Source organism: Colobus angolensis, unplaced genomic scaffold (genome assembly GCF_000951035.1).
Source record: "Colobus angolensis palliatus isolate OR3802 unplaced genomic scaffold, Cang.pa_1.0 Scaffold80, whole genome shotgun sequence".
NCBI classification, from domain to species: Eukaryota; Metazoa; Chordata; class Mammalia; order Primates; family Cercopithecidae; genus Colobus; species Colobus angolensis.
Window position 1 is genome coordinate 5,323,811 of NW_012121821.1, and position 18,761 is coordinate 5,342,571.

Sequence of the window (18,761 nt, forward strand, 5' to 3'; positions counted from 1 at the left end):
AAAAGCAGAATTGCAATTTAGGCTGGGCACAATGGCTCAAGCCTATAATCCCAACACTCTGGAATGCCAAGGCCAGAGGATCACTTGAGGCCAGGAGTTTGAGAACAGCCTGGACAACACTGTGGGACCCTATCTCTACAAAAAATAAAAAACTTAGCCTGGTGTGGTGGCACACACCTCTAGACCTAGCTACGTGGGAGGCTGCAGCAGGAAGATTGCTTGGGCCCAGGTGTTTGAGGTTACAGTGAGCCATGATCACACCAATGCTTTCTAGCCTGGGTTACACAGCAAGACCCCAACTCCAAAAGAAAAAATAATTGCAATTTAGTTAAACTATTTAACAAACATATTCAACAGTTACTTCTACAGTACAGTGTTTAAGACCACTGGCCCTGAAGTCAAGGAAACCTGGGTTTGAACTCAGGCTCTGACCTAAAATACTTTGCTTAATGTTTCTAGAGTTGGCTTAAAACTCTAGGCACTCGATTCTTTTTTTTTTTTAAGACAGGGTCTCGCTTTGTCACCCAGGCTGAAGTACAGTGGTGTGATCATGGCCCACTGCAGCCTCAACCTCTCAGGCTCAAGCAATCCTTCCACCTCAGCCTCCTGAGTAGCTGGGACCACAGGTATGCACCACCACACCTGGCTAATTAAAAAAATTTTTTTTTTTTTTAGAGACAAGGCCTTACTATGTTTCCCAGGCTAGTCTTGAACTCCTGGCCTCAACAATCTCCCCAGCTTGACCTCCCAAAGTGATGGGATTATAAGTATGAACCACCATGCCTGGCCTGGGCACACAGTTCTTTAAGCACATAGTCATGCCTTGCTTCAATATTTCCATTAGGCGGAAATTAGAGATGTCTTACCAACCTAGAGATTACCCAAGAAAAGTATTTTTTTCTGCAAAATTTGAAAAACATAGCATAGAAGACAGGCACAAAACAAAGAGTAGGGAGGGCTGGGGAAGATTTTCCCAGGCTTCTCTTCTGCATCCACACTTAGGCTGAGGATGTTAGATGCTCCTGGTTTCAGGGCATGGTCCCAGTTTTCAGCATAGCTCTGATTTTAGAGTATTGGTTATAGTTTACTATACAACAAGCCAGGAGCAGAAAGAGGTGATGGGAGAAGGTGAGGAGACAAGGACCCCATTCCTAGGCAATCTGAATATCTGTAGCATAAGGGGATGGTAGAGAACCCCATTCAGCCTGTACTAGCATCAACCCTTCCAATTAAAAAAAAAAGATTCAACTATAGGTATGTCAAGTGAAGTCAATTAGGAGGTTGTATAAATTAAATCTAGAATTGAGGCTTCAATCCAACATGCCAATATGTGTGCAAATAATATGTGTGCCTGGATGAACCAGAAAAACACCTACTAGTCTTATTAAAATGAGAAAGAACCCCAGAAATGTTTCTCCCATGCTGCTCTGAAAAATGAATAAACATCGGTGACAAAGGCTCACCATGAGTGCTTTGTCTGTTAGTTCCCCAGCAGTCAATGAGAGAGAAGTGAAGAGAAGGGAAAAGAAAGGGACAGGCAGGTGACTGGAAGATACTTTTTCCAGTGTTGCCCTCTGAGAGTTTGCTACTTTTTTACAGAACCAACAAGCCCAAATCCTCTCACCAAATGGTGCTGGAACAACTTAGTATCCATCCAAGTGAAATTAATTTGAGATAGATCCTAGATCTACACTTAATAACTAAAACCATAAAACAGAACAGTTGAAAAACAGAGAAGAGAGAGTAAAGGAGTGGATCCACAGCTGGGCAAGGCTCGGTGCTCAGGCTCGGGGTTCCCACAGCTGCTGACCAAGCACAAACCTGGGCCCCCTTCATGGGACTAATAAACATGCCTTCTCCAGAGGTGATCAAAAGAAATGAGGCCTAAAAAGCACTTATTGTCGTCTGTGCTCAATAAATGTTAGCTATTGTTATTATTTTCTTCTAAAGCACTGTTTGAGGAGGCAACTTGCCAGCCTGATTAATGTGGCATAGTGAACCTGTGCCATAGAAAGCATGTGAGAGGCCGGGCGCGGTGGCTCAAGCCTGTAATCCCAGCACTTTGGGAGGCCGAGACGGGCGGATCACAAGGTCAGGAGATCGAGACCATCCTGGCTAACACTGTGAAACCCCGTCTCTACTAAAAAATACAAAAAACTAGCCAGGTGAGGTGGCGGGCGCCTGTAGTCCCAGCTACTCGGGAGGCTGAGGCAGGAGAATGGCGTGAACCCAGGAGGCGGAGCTTGCAGTGAGCTGAGATCCGGCCACTGCACTCCAGCCCGGGCGACAGAGCAAGACTCCATCTCAAAAAAAAAAAAAAGAAAAAAAAAAGAAAGAAAGCATGTGAGACAATGGAAGGTCACTGAAGACAAGAAAAATATCTACAGTAGGAGCCATGATCCTAGTAGAACAAGGACCTTTGCAAGAATACTAGAATATGTGAAATTCATGCAAAATGAGGAGTGGGTTTAATTTTACTTATTTTGTAACAACACTTGGCTGAAAATGGGCCATTTTAAGTTGATTTTGCAACCCAGAGTTTGCTTTTGGCATTCCTGAGTGTAGCCAGGTGAATTAGCCTGAACCCTCAGCATCAATCAAATGAACCTATCTTCACAATTCCTAAGACGTGTATTAGTCAAAAAGATTTTGCCTAAATTCAACAAACCTTTAGATTTAATTTCCAGTTTGAAGTAAAGACAGGGACTAGAGGTACAACTGCAATGATACTATAAAGAAGCAAACCAAAAATCCAGAATATGTGACATTCTACAGGGCAGACAACTGATTAGGCTCTTTATCAAGCCTGGTATCATAATAAAAATATATTGGATTAAATGAGATCCAACATATCCACTAAATGTGATGCATGGGCCAGGACTGGATCCTGATTTGGGTAATTTTAGAGACATTTGAGGACAATTGGAGAAACTAGAAAGTAGGGGATAAGATAAAGACAGAATAAAGATTTATTGGTACAGAAAGGTAGCTAGTATTTACCTAAAAATGTTGCAAATAGCATAGTCTCTTTTGGTAAAAGTGCATGCACACACAGATATCTGGAAAAATAAATAAGAAATTAGGAGCACTAATTTTGGGAAGGTCAGTGTATAATGTTTTGTTTATACTTTTTCTAACATGAACATATGTTGATCTTGTAATTTTTTTTTTTTTTTTGAGACAGTCTCACTCTGTTGCCCAGGCTGGAGTGCAGTGGTGCGATCTCAGCTCACTGCAACCTCTGCCTCCTGGGTTCAAGCGATTCTCCTGCCTCAGCCTCCCGAGTAGCTGGGATTACAGGTGCACGCCACCGTGCCCAGCTAATTTTTGTATTTTTAGTAGAGATGGGGTTTCATCATGTTGGCCAGGCTGGTTTTGAACTCCTAAACTCAGGTGATCCACCCATCTCAGCCTCCCCAAATGCTGGGATTACAGGCGTGAGCCCCCATGCTCGGCCTGCTTTTTTTTTAACATTTATTTTAGTTTCAGGAGTACATGTGCAGATTGGTTCTACAGGTAAATTGTGTGCTGTGGGGATTTGGTGTATGGATTATTTCATCACCCAGGTAATCAGCTTAGTATCTAATAGGTAGGTATTTGATCCTTACCCTCCTCCCACCCTCCATCCTCAAGTAGGCGCTGGTATCTATTGTTCCCTTCTTTGTGCCCATGTGTATTCAATGTTTAGTTCTCACTCATAAGTGAGAACATGCAGTGTTTGATTTTCTGTTCCTGCGTTAGTTTACTTAGGATAAGGTCAAAGGTGCATGATCTCGTTCTTTTTTTATGGCTGCATAGTATGACATGATGTATATATACCACATTTCCTTTATCCAGTCTACCACTGATGGGCATTTAGACTAACCCTACGTCTTTGTTATTGTGAATAGCGCTTCAGTGAACATATGTGTGCATGTGTCTTTATGGCAGAACAATTTATATTCCTTTGGGTAGATATTGGGATTGCTGGGTTGAATCGTAGTTCTGTTTCAAGTTCTTTGAGAAATCACCACACTGCTTTTCACAGTGGTTGAACTAATTTACATTCCTACCAGCGGCGTATAAGTGACTCCTTTTCTCTATAGCCTCATCAGCATCTGTTATTTTTCGACTTTTTATTAATAGCCATTCTGACTGGTATGAGATGACATCTCATTGTGGTTTTTGATTTGCATTTCTCTGATGATTAGTGTTGTTAGACACTTTTTCATATGCTTTTTGGCCACCAATTTCTAATTTAAAGAAAGACCCAATTCTAAAACAAGGCATAAATAAGTAAAATAAAAATACGTGGGGGAAATTGGCAGGTGTAATCAGCAGAGCTGAGTCTCCCTGATGCAGCTGATGCTCCCTGTCATCTAGCCATGGTATTAAGTGTGGAAACACACACACACACACACACACACACACAGTGGGGGTGGGGGTCTCATTTAAAAAATAGTGTGGCCAATTCTGTCCACCCTGACACTCAGTGTGTATGTGTTCCCTGCTGGGATTCTCCACCTAAGGTCCATAAACTCCTAGATAATCCACAGGCCCTGAAGTCAGACGTCACATTTATAACAGAATAGCAAGGAGTACATCCAAAAAAGGTTAAGAACCACTGCCCTAAAATGTTAGCTCTGTTGCTTCTTAAAAATGCTTTCAATTTCAAAAGATCTATGGGAGGAAAAAGGGGGTCGTTAGATCCTGTATTCAGAAGGACTTCTCTGTTCCAATGTTAAGCCATCACTTTCTTCAACTCCTAGCGGCATGGGGAGGGCAGAATAGATAAGGTCTCAAATTCAGAATAATAAATTTCTTACTAGCCCCACAGAGCCCTCAGACATTGCCACGAGCTGGGACACATAAGGGGGTAACAGTGCTTGAGATTCCCACCCCAAAATACACTGGGACTTTTCCTCACTGCCTAGTCTCAGCCCTTAGCATTTCTCAAAGAATCAGAGTGCACTCGCAAGCCCTGATTTGAACAATACACCAACTACCCAGACAGCAAGATGCCAGAAATTTAGGAAAGTGCATGGAAAGAATAAGCAAATTTGGAGGTAGGTGAGGGAAAGGACTCTTGCTTATCTTTGGGAGTTTCAGTTCTGACGACTAATTTCTGAGTAGATGGCTGGAACCTCTGAAATGCCAGCGATAAATAAACTACTAAAGACAATGAATGCCGTATGTCTCTTGTTACAAATGCATTCTGAGCTGGGTGCAGTGGCTTACACCTGTAATCCCAGAACTTTGGGAGGCTGAGGTGGGTGGACCACCTGAGGTCCGGGGTTTGAGACTAGCTTGACCAAAATGGTGCAACCCCATCTCTACTAAAAAAATACAAAAAAAAAATTATCTGGGCATAGTGGTGCATGCCTGTAGTCCCAACTACTCAGGAGGAGGAGGCATGAGAACTGCTTGAACCTTGTAGGCGGAGGTTGCAGTGAGCCGAGATCACGCCAATGCACTCCAGCCTGGGAGACAAGAGCAAAACTCCATCTCAGAAAAAAAAAAAAAAAGCATTCTGAGGGACCTTGATCAATAGACTAGATAGCAAAAGGGAAAGGCAGTCTGAGTTGTTGTCTGTAATGAACAGTTGTTTTATTAAAACCAACTTTGGTCAGACTCCTTGCAACATAGTCTTTTTTAAAGAAACCACCCATTATGCTCAAAAAGTCACAGATGGACTAAACTTGCACCCATCCCAAAATCGAGTTCAAAGATTTATTCCTCTGTTAGGGGCAGGTGCTTGCATCTTAGCTGCAGCTGCAAGAAGTATCCTCTCTCAGCAGGACAGGTTGGGCGGCATGCCTGGCGAGGGCAGGCAGAGTGTACCATGAAGGGTGGATCCGGTTCCTATAGAGTTTGGGGAGGCCCAAGTCAGAACAGGAAGCTCAGCACTGATTAGAGCATGCCACCCATACTATTGCAAATCCAGAAGTGCTTTAACAGGTCAGCAGATAGTACTTACTGGAATATGCATGTAAATGAGAAAGTCCCTAAAGTTACAAGTTGTGTTTTACAGTGTAATACCCACATTCCTGTGCAAAGTTTCCTTATTGTGATGGCTGGGAACTCTTTGATTGCTCAGTTTTATAGAGTCCTGGTAAACAGAAAATATTTCGGTTGTCATGGTCTCAAAATATGCTGAGGAAGCAAGGTGAGAAATAGAGGTGAACATCTTCAACTGCCTGTCAAGAATGGCTGGGTAGGTAACAGTGGTAAATGGTATTTTATAGAACCTAAATTAGTTAAAAGTAGAGTTTATCCCTGCTAAGTTGGAAAAGAGGCAAGACATTATTAAGGAATTTAAAAAGTGTGGTTTTTTTGTGTGTGTGTGTGTTTGTTTGTTTGAGATGGAGTCTCACTCTGTCGCCTAGGCTGGAGAGCAGTGGCACGATCTTGGCTCACTGCAGCCTCCACCTTCCTGGGTTCAAGCAATTCTCCTGCCTCAGCCTCCCGACTAGCTGAGATTACAGGTACATGCCACCACACCTGGCTAATTTTTTATATTTTTAGTAGAGACAAGGTTTCACCATGTTGGCCAGGCTGTCTTTAACTACTGGCCTCAAGTGATCTGCCTGCCGTGGCCTCCCAAAGTGCTGGGATTATAGGCATGAGCCACTGCACCCAGCCAAGTGTTTGTTGAATGGTGAGTAGAAGAGAATCCCAAGTGTGATTGTCTAAACTGGAGCACTGAAGACCCTGAGTATTAGATTTAAGAGAGAGTAACAAAAGCATTTGAAAAGCCAGATCTGGTTGTGGGTTCGGATATAATACAGCTCCTTTGCTGGGTTACCTTCATGCTGACCAGGAGGTGGGAAAACTCAACCCAGAAAGGAGATTGCAGGGATTGGCTGGCAGAAGTTCAGGGCTGGGGAACTGTTGTTCTTTCGGCCCCAAACACAAAACAAGCTCCAGCTACTCTGACAGGGCGCTGGGTACACAACCATTCAGCTGTGGTGGTTGTTAGACCCTAATTCCTTAACTTCCCACAGGCCTCACAGGAAGACCTCTCCAGGCCTTGCTTCTTTGCTACAATGCTTGCTGGAGACTTCCCAAGCTTCCTCTGTAGCATTTACACAGAGCTCAAGAGACCCTAGGGGAAGCTTCTCTGGTGACATTTCAGAAAATCGAGCCACATACGTACCTCATCTCCATGCATATTTGCCACGTATTTGAACTCCGGAATCCCAATTCTGTGTTCCTTTGGAAACCGCCCCACAACAAGAACCCACAGGTTTCTACCTTTACAGGAAAAGAAGAAAAGATGGAAAAGTAAGTTGTCTCTTAAAATGACAAATGAACTCTGGGAGAATGAGACTAGGAAACAGGATGCTGCTTCCCCCACATGATCGCTTGAATGTTTCACGGTGACTTAAGTTCATATGACTAATATCTCCGTGCTTAAAACACTTTTCGTTTACTGCCAGAATTTATGGAAACCCTTTCAATTCAGCACAAATATTTCACTTATTATTTTAGAACGTGATTTTTAAAAGCTGAAGACTTATTAGGTGATGTAGATCTTATTCTTCTAAAATGTGTACATACTTTGCTCTGAGATCCTGGAGCCTCTGAGATCCTGGAGCCTCCTAGGATCTTGTTAATTCACACAATTATACAAAGTTAAATCCTAGTTGATGGTTGACTGGGAGGGTGTCATAACTCACAGTACAAGGAAAGAGAAAAAACAACAACAATAAAAGTAACTCAGGGCTGGGCGCGGTGGCTCACACCCGTAATCCCAGCACTTTGGGAGGCTGAGGCGGGAGGACCACCAGGTCAGGAGATCAAGACGATTCTGGCTAACACAGTGAAACCCCGTCTCTATTAAATATACAAAAAATTAGCTGGGCGTGGTGGCGGGCGCCTGTAGTCCCAGTTACTTGGGAGGCTGAGTCAGGAGAATGGCGTGAACCCAGGAGGCGGAGCTTGCAGTGAGCCAATATTGCACCACTGCACTCCAGCCTGGGTGACAGAGCAAGAGTCAGTCTCAAAAAAAAAGTGACTAAAAAAGGAGATTGTTTTTAAAGTAGGAGATCCTGAATTCTGTATTTAAATGATGATGTGACACAGCCCCTTGGGAGCATCCTTGATATGTGTGAGTCCTGTCAGGTGAACTGGGAACCACAACCCAAAGAAAGCGTCTAAGTCTTAGCTCTGTGTGATTTGGGCAAGAAAGGGCAGAGATGAAAGCTCACTGAGGATTTGCTTTGTGCAGATATTATGTGTGCTGCTCTAGGCTCAGGTAGTCTCAAGTAATCCCTTGTCATGACCCACTGAGACGGATTATTAACCAAATTTTACAAATGAAAAAACTGATCTTCAAAAATATTAAGTAAAGGGCTTATGATCACACTGCCAATCAGAGGCTGTGATTTGAGTCCCTGAGCCAAGAACTGAACTCTGGTCTATTTGACTTCAATTCTAGTGCTCCTCCCACTAACAAAAACTGCTTGTCTCTTAATAAGCCACATGCTGTATGCCCAACGAGTTTCTGATCTATCAGAGAATAGCAACACACAAGCATATACCAGAGTGTGACATATCATAGATGTGTGTGTAGTGTACTGTTGTGGGCATAGAATAAAAAAAGAAATGGGTAATTTTTTCCGAGGAGGGGGCTGATGAAAAGCTTTACGGATGTAGGGTTTTACAGATGGTGCCTCTACACAAGGTTCTGAAGAGTGATTCTGAGTCTGCCATGCGGACAAGTACACTACCACATCTGGTGGTTCCCCATCAGAAGCATTTGATCAACCAATTTCATTAACCTTCCATTCCCCAACCCTGTCAATTCTTTGTTGTCTGGAGCTTTACTTCTACAAAGTTATCTTTTTCATATGAAACAAGGAACTTTTCATGAGTGAGCTGTTACACCTGGCTTTTAAAGTTTGTTTCTGAGGAATTCTTTTGTGTTAACTAATTTTACAGAATATGATCTAGTCCACTTACAAGCAAGGAAAAAATTAAGTATCATCTCAATATAATATTTATCAATAGTTATTGATAACTATGCATCTGCAAGCTGGCCTATTACATAAAAGATAATGGAAGATGGCATAAACCTGACTTGATATGGATATCCAATATTATTTTGTTTAAGGAAGGAGGGAAATCACACTGATAAAAATCTAAATGAAGAAGTACTTTGATGAGTAATTCAATCTCAATTTTAGCATGAGTGGCCCCTCAGTGAACTGCAAGATGAGAATCTTACCTTGAACAACCCAATGACACAGTCTGAGAATGAAAACCAACCAACTGACCTGAAGAACACTATTCTTTGGAATGACAGGCCTCTTGAAGGGCTTTAACTGCCCTCTCCAACTTACTGGCTATCTCTGGTCTAGACCAGAGCAAATTCACAAAGGACAAACTATTTACTTTTCACAACATGACTGTCAGGGTAAGAAGTAATCTAAACAAGGTTTTGTTTTTGTTTTAAATCAAGGTTAGAAAGACTAACTTTATTCCCAAAAGTTCCTGCTAAAACAGGTGTTCTAAAGAGTTCTGAAGTACTCAGCCCTCTCTCTCCATCACTAAGTAAATGAAGTTTATCTATGTTCAGGAACTCACACAGGGTTTAACACAAATCCTGGGGCTGTGACATAAGTGCACAACTAAGTTTGCCTGGAGGATCAGGAAAAGTTTTATAATTTAGAAGTGTTTGTTAAGATCTCTAAGACAAGAAAGCAGACAAGTGCTACAAAATACTACAGGAGTTCAGCACAAAGTAGGAGAAGCTTGGAAAATTAAGTATAGCTTCAACAGGCAGAAATAGGTGAGGTGCCTTTCCCACATCAGAGGCACTGGGGATCCTTGTAAAAATACCAATTCCTGAGCCCCAGCCTCAATCAAACTCTTGGGGTAAAGTGTGAAACTGGCATTTAACAAGTTCCTTTGGTGATTGGGAGGCTCATTAAAGTTTGAAAGTTGCGGAGACTGAGGTAGGAAAACGTCCAGACAGATTTGAGAGGTAGTTGATATTTAGGTACAATCATTTCATTTTACATATAATCGTTAACATGTTTATATGTTGAGAAATATACTTCTAATCCACATTTTTAAATGGCTGACTAATATTTTATTATATGAATGCACTACCATTTAGTCAATCAATTCTCTATTGTTAGGTGTCCAATGGTAAGTAATTTTATGTAAATTATAGCACGTTCACTAAAATTACGTACAGAATTTATAACATTAAAATATTTATAATGTGGAAAAAGAATGCAAAATTATATAATCACAACCATGTTAAACAGACTTTCTATTAAAAACCTATAGCTTCGTAGCATATAAAGCCTTAAATAACGGATGAGGCCAGGTGTGGTGACTCATGCCTGTAATCCCAGGGCTTTGGGAGGCTGAGGTGGGAGGATCACTTGAGGCCAGGAGTTTGAGACCACCAGCCTGGGCAACATAGTGTGATGCCATCTCTACAAAAACTTTAAAAATTAGCTGGGTGTGGTGGCATATGTCTGTAATCCTAGCTACACACTGTAACATTCTCCCCAGGGCCTGAAAGCTTAAGAAGATGAATAACTCCTCTCTTCTCAGGCCCAGTTCCAAGGCGCAAGGTGACTTGCATCAGCAGCGTGCCTCAGCAAGACAGCAGAAGCAGGAAAACACCCAGCAGGAAGACATCTACCCTGGCCGGAAGACACCTACCCTGGCCGGAAGACATGAACCCCTGAAGATCGAGAAACAGGCCATCCGGGTACAACATGGCAGTTACGTCAGACTAGGACACTTCCTGTTTACAGGAGACTATAAAACCTTTAGGGTGTCCTCACTTGGGGCTGACGCCATTTTAGGCTTCAGCCACGTGCACCTAGGCGCTCATTAAAACAGCATGTTGCTCCACACTGCCTCCTGTTGTCTGTTGGCGCGCTCTCGGGGTTCCAACCAATACAACAGCCTTACACTCAGGAAGCTGAGGTGCAAGGATCCCTTGATCCCAGGAGTTGGAGGTTACAGTGAATCATGATTGTACCACTGCACTCCAGCCTGGGACATAGCGAGACCTGTCTCTTAAAAAATTAATAATAATAACGAATGCATCCCAACAGGATTGAAAATGGCACACTGTCAGGGATAAGAGACTAAATGATAGGATGATAAAGCCAAGTAATTATTTTCACCTTTCTATCTTTCCAGTTTTTTAAATTAAAAAAAAAAAAAAAACCCTATCATTCAAAAGTGCAGATACTATGTGCCAGGCACTCTGCTAAGCACTTTATGTTATTTGATCGTCACAATACCTGTGAGGTGTGTGATAGCCACAATGTATAGTTGAGGAAACTTAAGTGGCAGAACCAGGGTTCAAATCCAAGTCTGTCTGATTCCAAAATCTGTGCTCTTCTGAGGATCTAAGCCTGCCTCAATGTCCCTGAAAGTACTAAACAGGCCAAAGTCAACCCCACTCTGGGGAAAAAGTTCCCAGGCAGTTCTTTCAGCATCGTGTTGCTGTGGTTTGCACCTGGAGCAAGACTGGGCTTTCTTCCTGGCTACGACTGATTACAGAACAAGACACCTGAATCCAAGGCTACCCTACTGGGACATTCCACCTTGGGTGTTAATGTCACAACTCCATCAGACTATCTCTATGTGGAGAGTCTCAGTGGGACATGCCTAGGGAGAAGCAGAGACCTTGGGTGGCCCAGTCACTGGGACAAAGCCGCAGTGATGTGAAGCACATTCCAGTTTTTCGTGAGGCTTATTGTGTGTTTGGTCTGATACATAAAGTTCTGGTACACAGAATAATAGATCAGCTGGCTTCCCAGGCTTGCATGTTTCTCTGTATATCCTTACAGGTCACCTTTGACCTAAGTCCAAGCTTGAGAGAGTTTCCTCAATGAACTGAGTTTCAGTTTCTTCCATGTAAGTGGGAATAACAGCCCTATTGGCAAGGCTGCTGTAAGGCTGCACTGTAGTGTGAGTTCCTTTTATCTTCCCTAATAATGATCCAAAGATCTGACATCAATTTCACGTATGCACATTCCCACTATACCCCACACACAAGAAGTTGATCACATACAGCACGCAAAACCCACATTAAATAATGAGTGAATCCCCAGAAGAGTTGAAAATCACGTATTATTTAGGTCAGTTTAAACACTCAGTCTCCAAAGTTCACACGCCCTCTGTATTTGAAGGAGAGGAAGAGGTACCTGGTTAAGTGGTTTATTACAAACAAAACAAATGGAGGTTAACAAACAAAACAGAGACAAAAGGCATGGGTGAAGTTTCCAGACTAGTTATGCTTGTATTTTATTATTCACAGCTCAAAGCATTTTACGTATAGTCACTCATTTAACCCTAATAGCCACAAATGGTAGATATAGGGTTATCCTTTCATACACAATTCAACAGTCCTTGGGAACTTCATAAGGCAGAGGTTCTCAAAGTGTGGTCGCGGGACCAAGAGTATGAATATCACCTGGGAACTGGTTAGAACCGCACATCCTTGCATTCCACCCTAGACGTGCTGAAAGAGAAACTCTGGGGTTGGGGAGCAGTAATCTGTGTGTGTGTGTGTGTTTTTTTTGTTGAGGCAGAGTCTCGCTTTGTTGCTTTGTTCCCCCAGGCTGGAGTGCAGTAGAGCAATCGCGGCTCACTGCAGCCGCCACTTCCTGGGTTCAAACGACTCTCATGCCTCAGTCTCCAGAGTAGCTGGGACTACAGATGTGCGCCACCACGGCCAACTAATTTTTGTATTTTTACTAGAGACGGGGTTTCACCATGTTGGCCAGGCTGGTCTCCAACTCCTGACCTCAAGTGATCTGCCCACCTAGGCCTCCCAAAGTGCTGGCATGACAGGCGTGAGCCACTTCATGCGGCTGGAAATCTGTGTTTTCATAAGCTCTCCAGGTGATTCCCAGTCGCCTGAAAGCTTAAGAACCATTGTAACAAAGGACAAGACTGGGTAGTCTATCCATGGAGTCCCTGCTGTGTTCTTAACCACTATGCTGTACCGCTAATCACCTCAGAGGTGGAAAATGGAAAACATCGAAGAAAAAAAATCAAAGAAAAACAAAAGAAATGTGAGTGTGTGAAGCAAGCTTGCTGTGTACTGGCTTCTGTTGGTGAGGTTATTGTCTGTCTCCCCTCTGGGGAGAACTGGAAATGGAAGAAGGGAGTCGAAGGGCACGATGAGGATGGTTTGAGAAGTGATGGCTATTGTTTGCTGCCTTGGTATTGTTTGATAAGCTGGTACATCCCAAATTGCTCTCCACTTAAGGACTACAGGTGAGCCTTAGTCACTTTGCTCCAGAACTGTGGAATCTGGAGTTGCTGCACTTCTGGGATCAGGCTGTTAGGTGTTCTCCCTCCACTCAGTTTGAATGCTAGCCAGCAAATAGGCTAAGAAAGTAGGGTAGGTAGGCCAGGCATGGTGGCTCACACCTGTAATCCCAGCACTTTGGGAGGCCGAGGCAGGCGGATCACTTGAGGTTGAGAGTTCGAGACCAGTCTGACTAACATGGCGAAACCCCGTCTCTACTAAAAATACAAAATTAACTGGGCGTGGTGGTACACGCCTGTAATCCCAGCTACTCGGGAGGCTGAGGCTGGAGAATCCCTTGAACCCAGGAGGCAGAGGTTGCACCGTTGCACTTCAGCTTGGGCAACAAGAGCAAAACTCTGTCTCAAAACAAACAAAATAACAAACTGAAAAGAAAGTAGGGTAGGCATGTTCCCACGCATAAGTGAGAGTTGAACAAGGAGAACACGTGGACACAGGGAGGGGAACATCACACACCGGGGCCTGTTGGAGGGGTGGGGGAAAGGGGACGGAGAGCATTAGGACAAATACCTAATGCATGCGGGGCTTAAAACCTAGATGACGGGTTGATAAGGTGCAGCAAACCCCCATGGCACATGTATACCTATGTCACAAACCTGCATGTTCTGCACATGTATCCCAGAATTTAAAGTAAAATTAAAAAAAAAAAAAACTGACCAAAAAAAAAAAGAAAGAAAAAAGGAAGTAGGGTGGCTGGAGTGGCAAGGGAAGGAAAGACACGGACAAACTCCATCTGCACCACACACACCCCGTCTCTGGGACATGCACCTTTTTTCATGGCAAACCACCCGGCGTGCACTGGGGTTTCTGCAGAGTTTCCAGTTTAGTCCAGTCCACATGAACACCCAGTCTGTTTCTGAACTTGCAAAGCTGAGAGCCTGTCAGATGTGATGCCCTCTAGCCCGCCCCAGGTCAGCCACAGGATCCCAGTAAAGCTTAACTGTCATATTCTGCATAGCGGGCTGGGAATTCCTGACTTTGTTTATGGACAGGGGAATCTGTAAAGGAAGGGTCTCAGGGAGTCAGGTGTCCCAGGGGTCTTGTGCTGCTGTGATAAGAGTAAGTGCTCTATTCTGCTCTGAAGTAATGAAGGGGCTGGGCTGTTTCTTCTGCCTACGTCAATTCTAAAATCTACTTAGAACCATGAGTTTTGCAGTTCAGTTTAATATGGGAGCGAGAGGAACACGGGAGGCTTCCCTGTTCAGGCATCCCAAAATGGAACGAGAAATAGGCAGGCATTTGACTCCGACTTCTGCTGCACTGGAATTTCCCGTTGCACAGATTCTGGTGTGGGCTCTAAAATGAGGCCACCTGCTGTGTGAGTATAACCCTGGGCCTTGTGGAGGTTGTGGGACTCAGCAGTCCCCAGGGATTCTGTGTGGCTCTGGGAACTATGTCCCCTGCACTTTTCTCTCTGGCCCACCTCTTTGGGCCCAGAATTCCTGGCTCTTCTAACTGATCGCCTGGACAAGGAAGCTTTACTCAGGGGAGTATGCTAACCCTGCGATGGCACTCTGAGGGTAGGGTGTGGAGCGCTGGTTGTTACCAGGGACTACCTCATGCTTACCAGTCTTCACAGCTGTCTTGTCATCCACCCCACCCCTTGGCTGCACCACCACCACCACTGCCACCATATACACCCTAGTCACTCTCTAATCCTGTGTCATCTTTCTTCACAACTTTTTCACTCTTTGAGATTGTATATTTGTTTATCCATATAGTGTCTGTCTCAACCGAAATGTAACCCACAAGGGCATTGCCTGTTGTGTTCACCATTTTGTTTCGGTTGCTGGTTTTGTTCACTGCTAACCTAACAGTGCCTGGCACATAGTAGGTTTCAATTAGCATCTACTGTAACATTTCAAAAATTATGGTGTATCTCCAGGACTGCTTTTTATTGATAAATATTGGCATGTAACATCCAGATCCAGATTCTTCCCCTGGTATTCAGGGTCCTCGATCACCTGCCCTCCACCTGAATTTCCCACTACCTGCCACCACAAATGTGCCTGCAGGAGGCGGGTTCCTTTCTGCACCCTAGTACCCAAGGCACAGCCCCACCTTCTTTATGTTATTTTAGCCTAAAATGACTTCATGGGATTTTCTGCCTTTTAAAATCCTCTGAGTCCCACAGAATCCTGGTTCTAAGAAGTTTCCCCAGACTGCTCTGACTCACCTGGGTTTTTCTCTCTTTAGAATAGTTCTATCAAGTGGCATCCCAAGAATTGTCACTGTGAAGCATTCTGCCTTGAAGTTAGTTTTCTAAGGGTGTCACAGCCAGGCATGGTGGCTCATGCCTGTAATCCCAGCACTTTGGAAGGCCAAGGAGGACAGATCACTTGAGGTCAGGAGTTTGAGACCAGCCTGGCTAATACGGTGAAACTCTGTCTCTACTAAAAATACAAAACTTAGCTGGGCATGGTGGTGTGCGTAACCCAGCTACTTGGGAGGCTGAGGCATGAGAATCGCTTGAACCTGGGATGTGGAGGTTGCAGTCAGCCAAGATCACGCCGCTGCACTCCAGCCTGGGTGATAAAGCGAGACTCAGTCTCAAAAAAAAAAAAAAAGGTTTCATGTGGCTAAGTCTTGATTTCATAACAATATTATCATATTTTCCTTTTGCTCCCCTACTGTGTCTACCAGGTAAATCATGGCGATTCCCCAAGGCCCAGGTCACCTTCTTAGTAAAGACCTTGGTGGTGGGTTGTACTATTGGTGGCCCAACATCTGGAGCCCTGACGAACTCAGGCATATCATGTGACCTGCTCTGTCCAGTGAAATGTGGGCAGAAATGATATGTACCACTTCTGGACAGAGCTGTAAGAGCCAATGCGTGATTTGCCATCTCCTTTCCCTCTGACACAAGACAGGCAATGATTGGATAGAGGGTGCTCTGTCAGCTTTGGTCCTGGAGGGAAGGTGACAGGGAGCAGAGTCACAACTGTTCAATAACGGACATATGAGTGAGATCTACAGCTTTATTTTTCTGTTATAAGCCATAGTAATTTGTGGGTCTTCTATTTCTGCAGTATAGTCCAGCCCTTTTAGCCCTTTTCATATGACACTGCTTCCATAACCAACCCAAACCAAAATGACTTTCCCTCTAGTGAATGTTCATTATACTTAATACTGATACCTGTGCTTTTTCAGATAGGGGTTCCAGAACCATAAAATTTTGTGGAGGTGACCCAGAAGGAAAGAAAGCTTAGAAAATGTGTTTTAGGCCAGACAAGGTGGCTCACACCTGTAATCCCAGCACTTTGGGGGGCCGAGGCAGGTGGATCATTTGAGGTCAGGAGTTCTCTGCCAAAAGTACAAAAATTAGCTGGATGTGGTGGTGCGCAGTCAAGACACTCATTTATATTTCTGACATCACTTTCACGCTTTGACAAAATGAAGTCCAAATGAAAGCATGTTGTTGAGTAAACTTTCCTTTGTTTGGGTGATTGATCAAATATGAACTGGATCCCATGGCTCTAACTGCTTTTCCTTCAATGACTCCCTTGGGATCTGTCTTCTTCCTGCCTTGGGTTTCCCACCCCAATCCCATATACCAGGCCCTAGCCATTCTTCATTAAGTGTAGTTCCCAAAGGAGGTAACTCCCTGCCTTGACACCTTTAATACCTGCACTTTCTTCTGCACAGATTGTCCTTAGCCCACCCCATCAAAGCAGCCAACCTCCCCTTGCCTTTTCAAGGCTCAGCTAAAAGCTTCCTGATCCTTCTGCTCAGCCCCATCCCCTACCACCCTAAGTTAGATGCTTCCTTTGAACTTTCATAGATTGTACCCCTGCAACCCCTCTCCTATCACTTATTGAAACCAAAGGTTTTCCTGCAAGCAAAGGATTATGTATCTCGGTGTTTGCAAAATCCTAATGTAGTGTCTGGCGTATACTTAGCAAATGATTGATAAATGTTTGCTGAGTCAATGGATGATTGGATAAATTAACAAACAAACCTGAGGAAGTTCACTTGGAGTCCGAGTCACCCCTGGTCCAGAGATTAGAGGAAACTGTTTTCCAGTATTGATGGAAAAGTCTGTGGCTAGTCTATGAGGTGCCATCTTGGGTGGGCTCTGGAAAGAACCCAATTTTCTAGATCAAATCAAGAGTCGATGGACCTTCCTGGAATACCTCCATACAAGAAAGTGCCAAGATCCAAACCAAATGTCTGACTTCAAGTTAGATTCTTCCAACATTATGGGAAGATACAGTTTCATTTGCTTACACATTCATCTCCATGGCATTAAAGTTTTGATATTATACCCAAGAAATGTAGATGTTAAGTTCCATTTCATTTCTTCCCGAATAGGTGAATGGGGAGGTTTGGGAATTTCAGTTCCTAAATTAGGGATAGTTGCTTTTTTAATTGAAAAAAAAAAAAGGAAAAATCTGAAGCTGCATTGGGTTGCAATACATTTTCTTTCTTTTCCTTCAAGACAGTCAAGACTCCCAGAGAAACAGAACAACTTGTCTCATTAATCACTAACCATCAACAAAAACAGGAAGACTGTAGGAAATTCCTCTGCCGTTCTCCTCTTGCAACTCCACCTTCTCTATTCCTCCCACTCCATTCCCAGGTCAGAGGCTCATAAACCTGTCCCGCTTCCTCTAAACATTTTAATTTTTAACCTATAAATTATAAGACATTTTTAAGAATGGAGTTTTAAAAACTGGACATAATTATCATGCCCCAATCATTATAATTTTTCTATGTTCCCCTCTAGGGTTTTTTCCCCCCCCTTCATATAGATACAGGAAACTTGTTTTTAAATCCCCAAAGTGAAAACCTCTAGGGGCCTCATACTATAAAAAGCTGAGAACTTCCCTTTTTGGTCCCTTGGGGAACAGGTCAAACATAATCAGATTATCTTTTTGGAGGGCAATTCAGCTATAATAAGAGCGAGATCAAGCATTATGTTAAAGTACAAATGAATACTTAAAGAGATTTCTTGGCCAAGGTGGGCGGATCACAAGGTCAGGAGTTCGAGACCAGCCTGGCCAATATGGTGAAACACCATCTCTACTAAAGATACAAAAAATTAGCCAGGCATGGTGATGTGTGCCTGTAATCCCAGCTGCTCAGGAGGCTGGGGCAGGAGAATCGCTTGAATCTGGGAGGCAGATATTGCAGTGAGTGGAGACTGCGCCATTGTACTCCAGCCTGGGCAACAGGGCAAGACTCCATTTCAAAAAAAAAAAAAAAGGCACAATAATTACAACTAGCACTATACATTTATTGTCCATTTGAGGTTTCTCTTTTTTACAGTATGTCAGGGACATTCTGGTTCAGCGTTGAGGTTTTGTTTCTTCCTGCCCTATTGGTCACACTCTGTCAGCCAGGCAGGAATGCAGTGGTGCAATCATGGCTCACTATAGCCTCGACCTCCCAGGGCTCAAGTCAATCTCCCACCTTAGCCTCCTGAGTAACTGGGACTACAAGCATGAGCCACTATGCCTGCCTA

At 43.7% G+C, this 18,761-nt stretch overlaps 1 protein-coding gene across 2 annotated transcripts in view; it reads right to left on the reverse strand.

The window, feature by feature from the left end:
* The window catches only part of CPM (carboxypeptidase M), a 108,099-nt gene that overhangs the window by 25,595 nt on the left and 63,743 nt on the right, over positions 1 to 18,761 (reverse strand). For both annotated transcript variants that reach the window (XM_011929291.1, XM_011929290.1), the window contains exon 3: positions 7,136 to 7,233. In XM_011929291.1, coding sequence (XP_011784681.1) covers positions 7,136 to 7,233 — 98 coding nt within the window. The remainder of the gene's footprint in view (positions 1 to 7,135; positions 7,234 to 18,761) is intronic.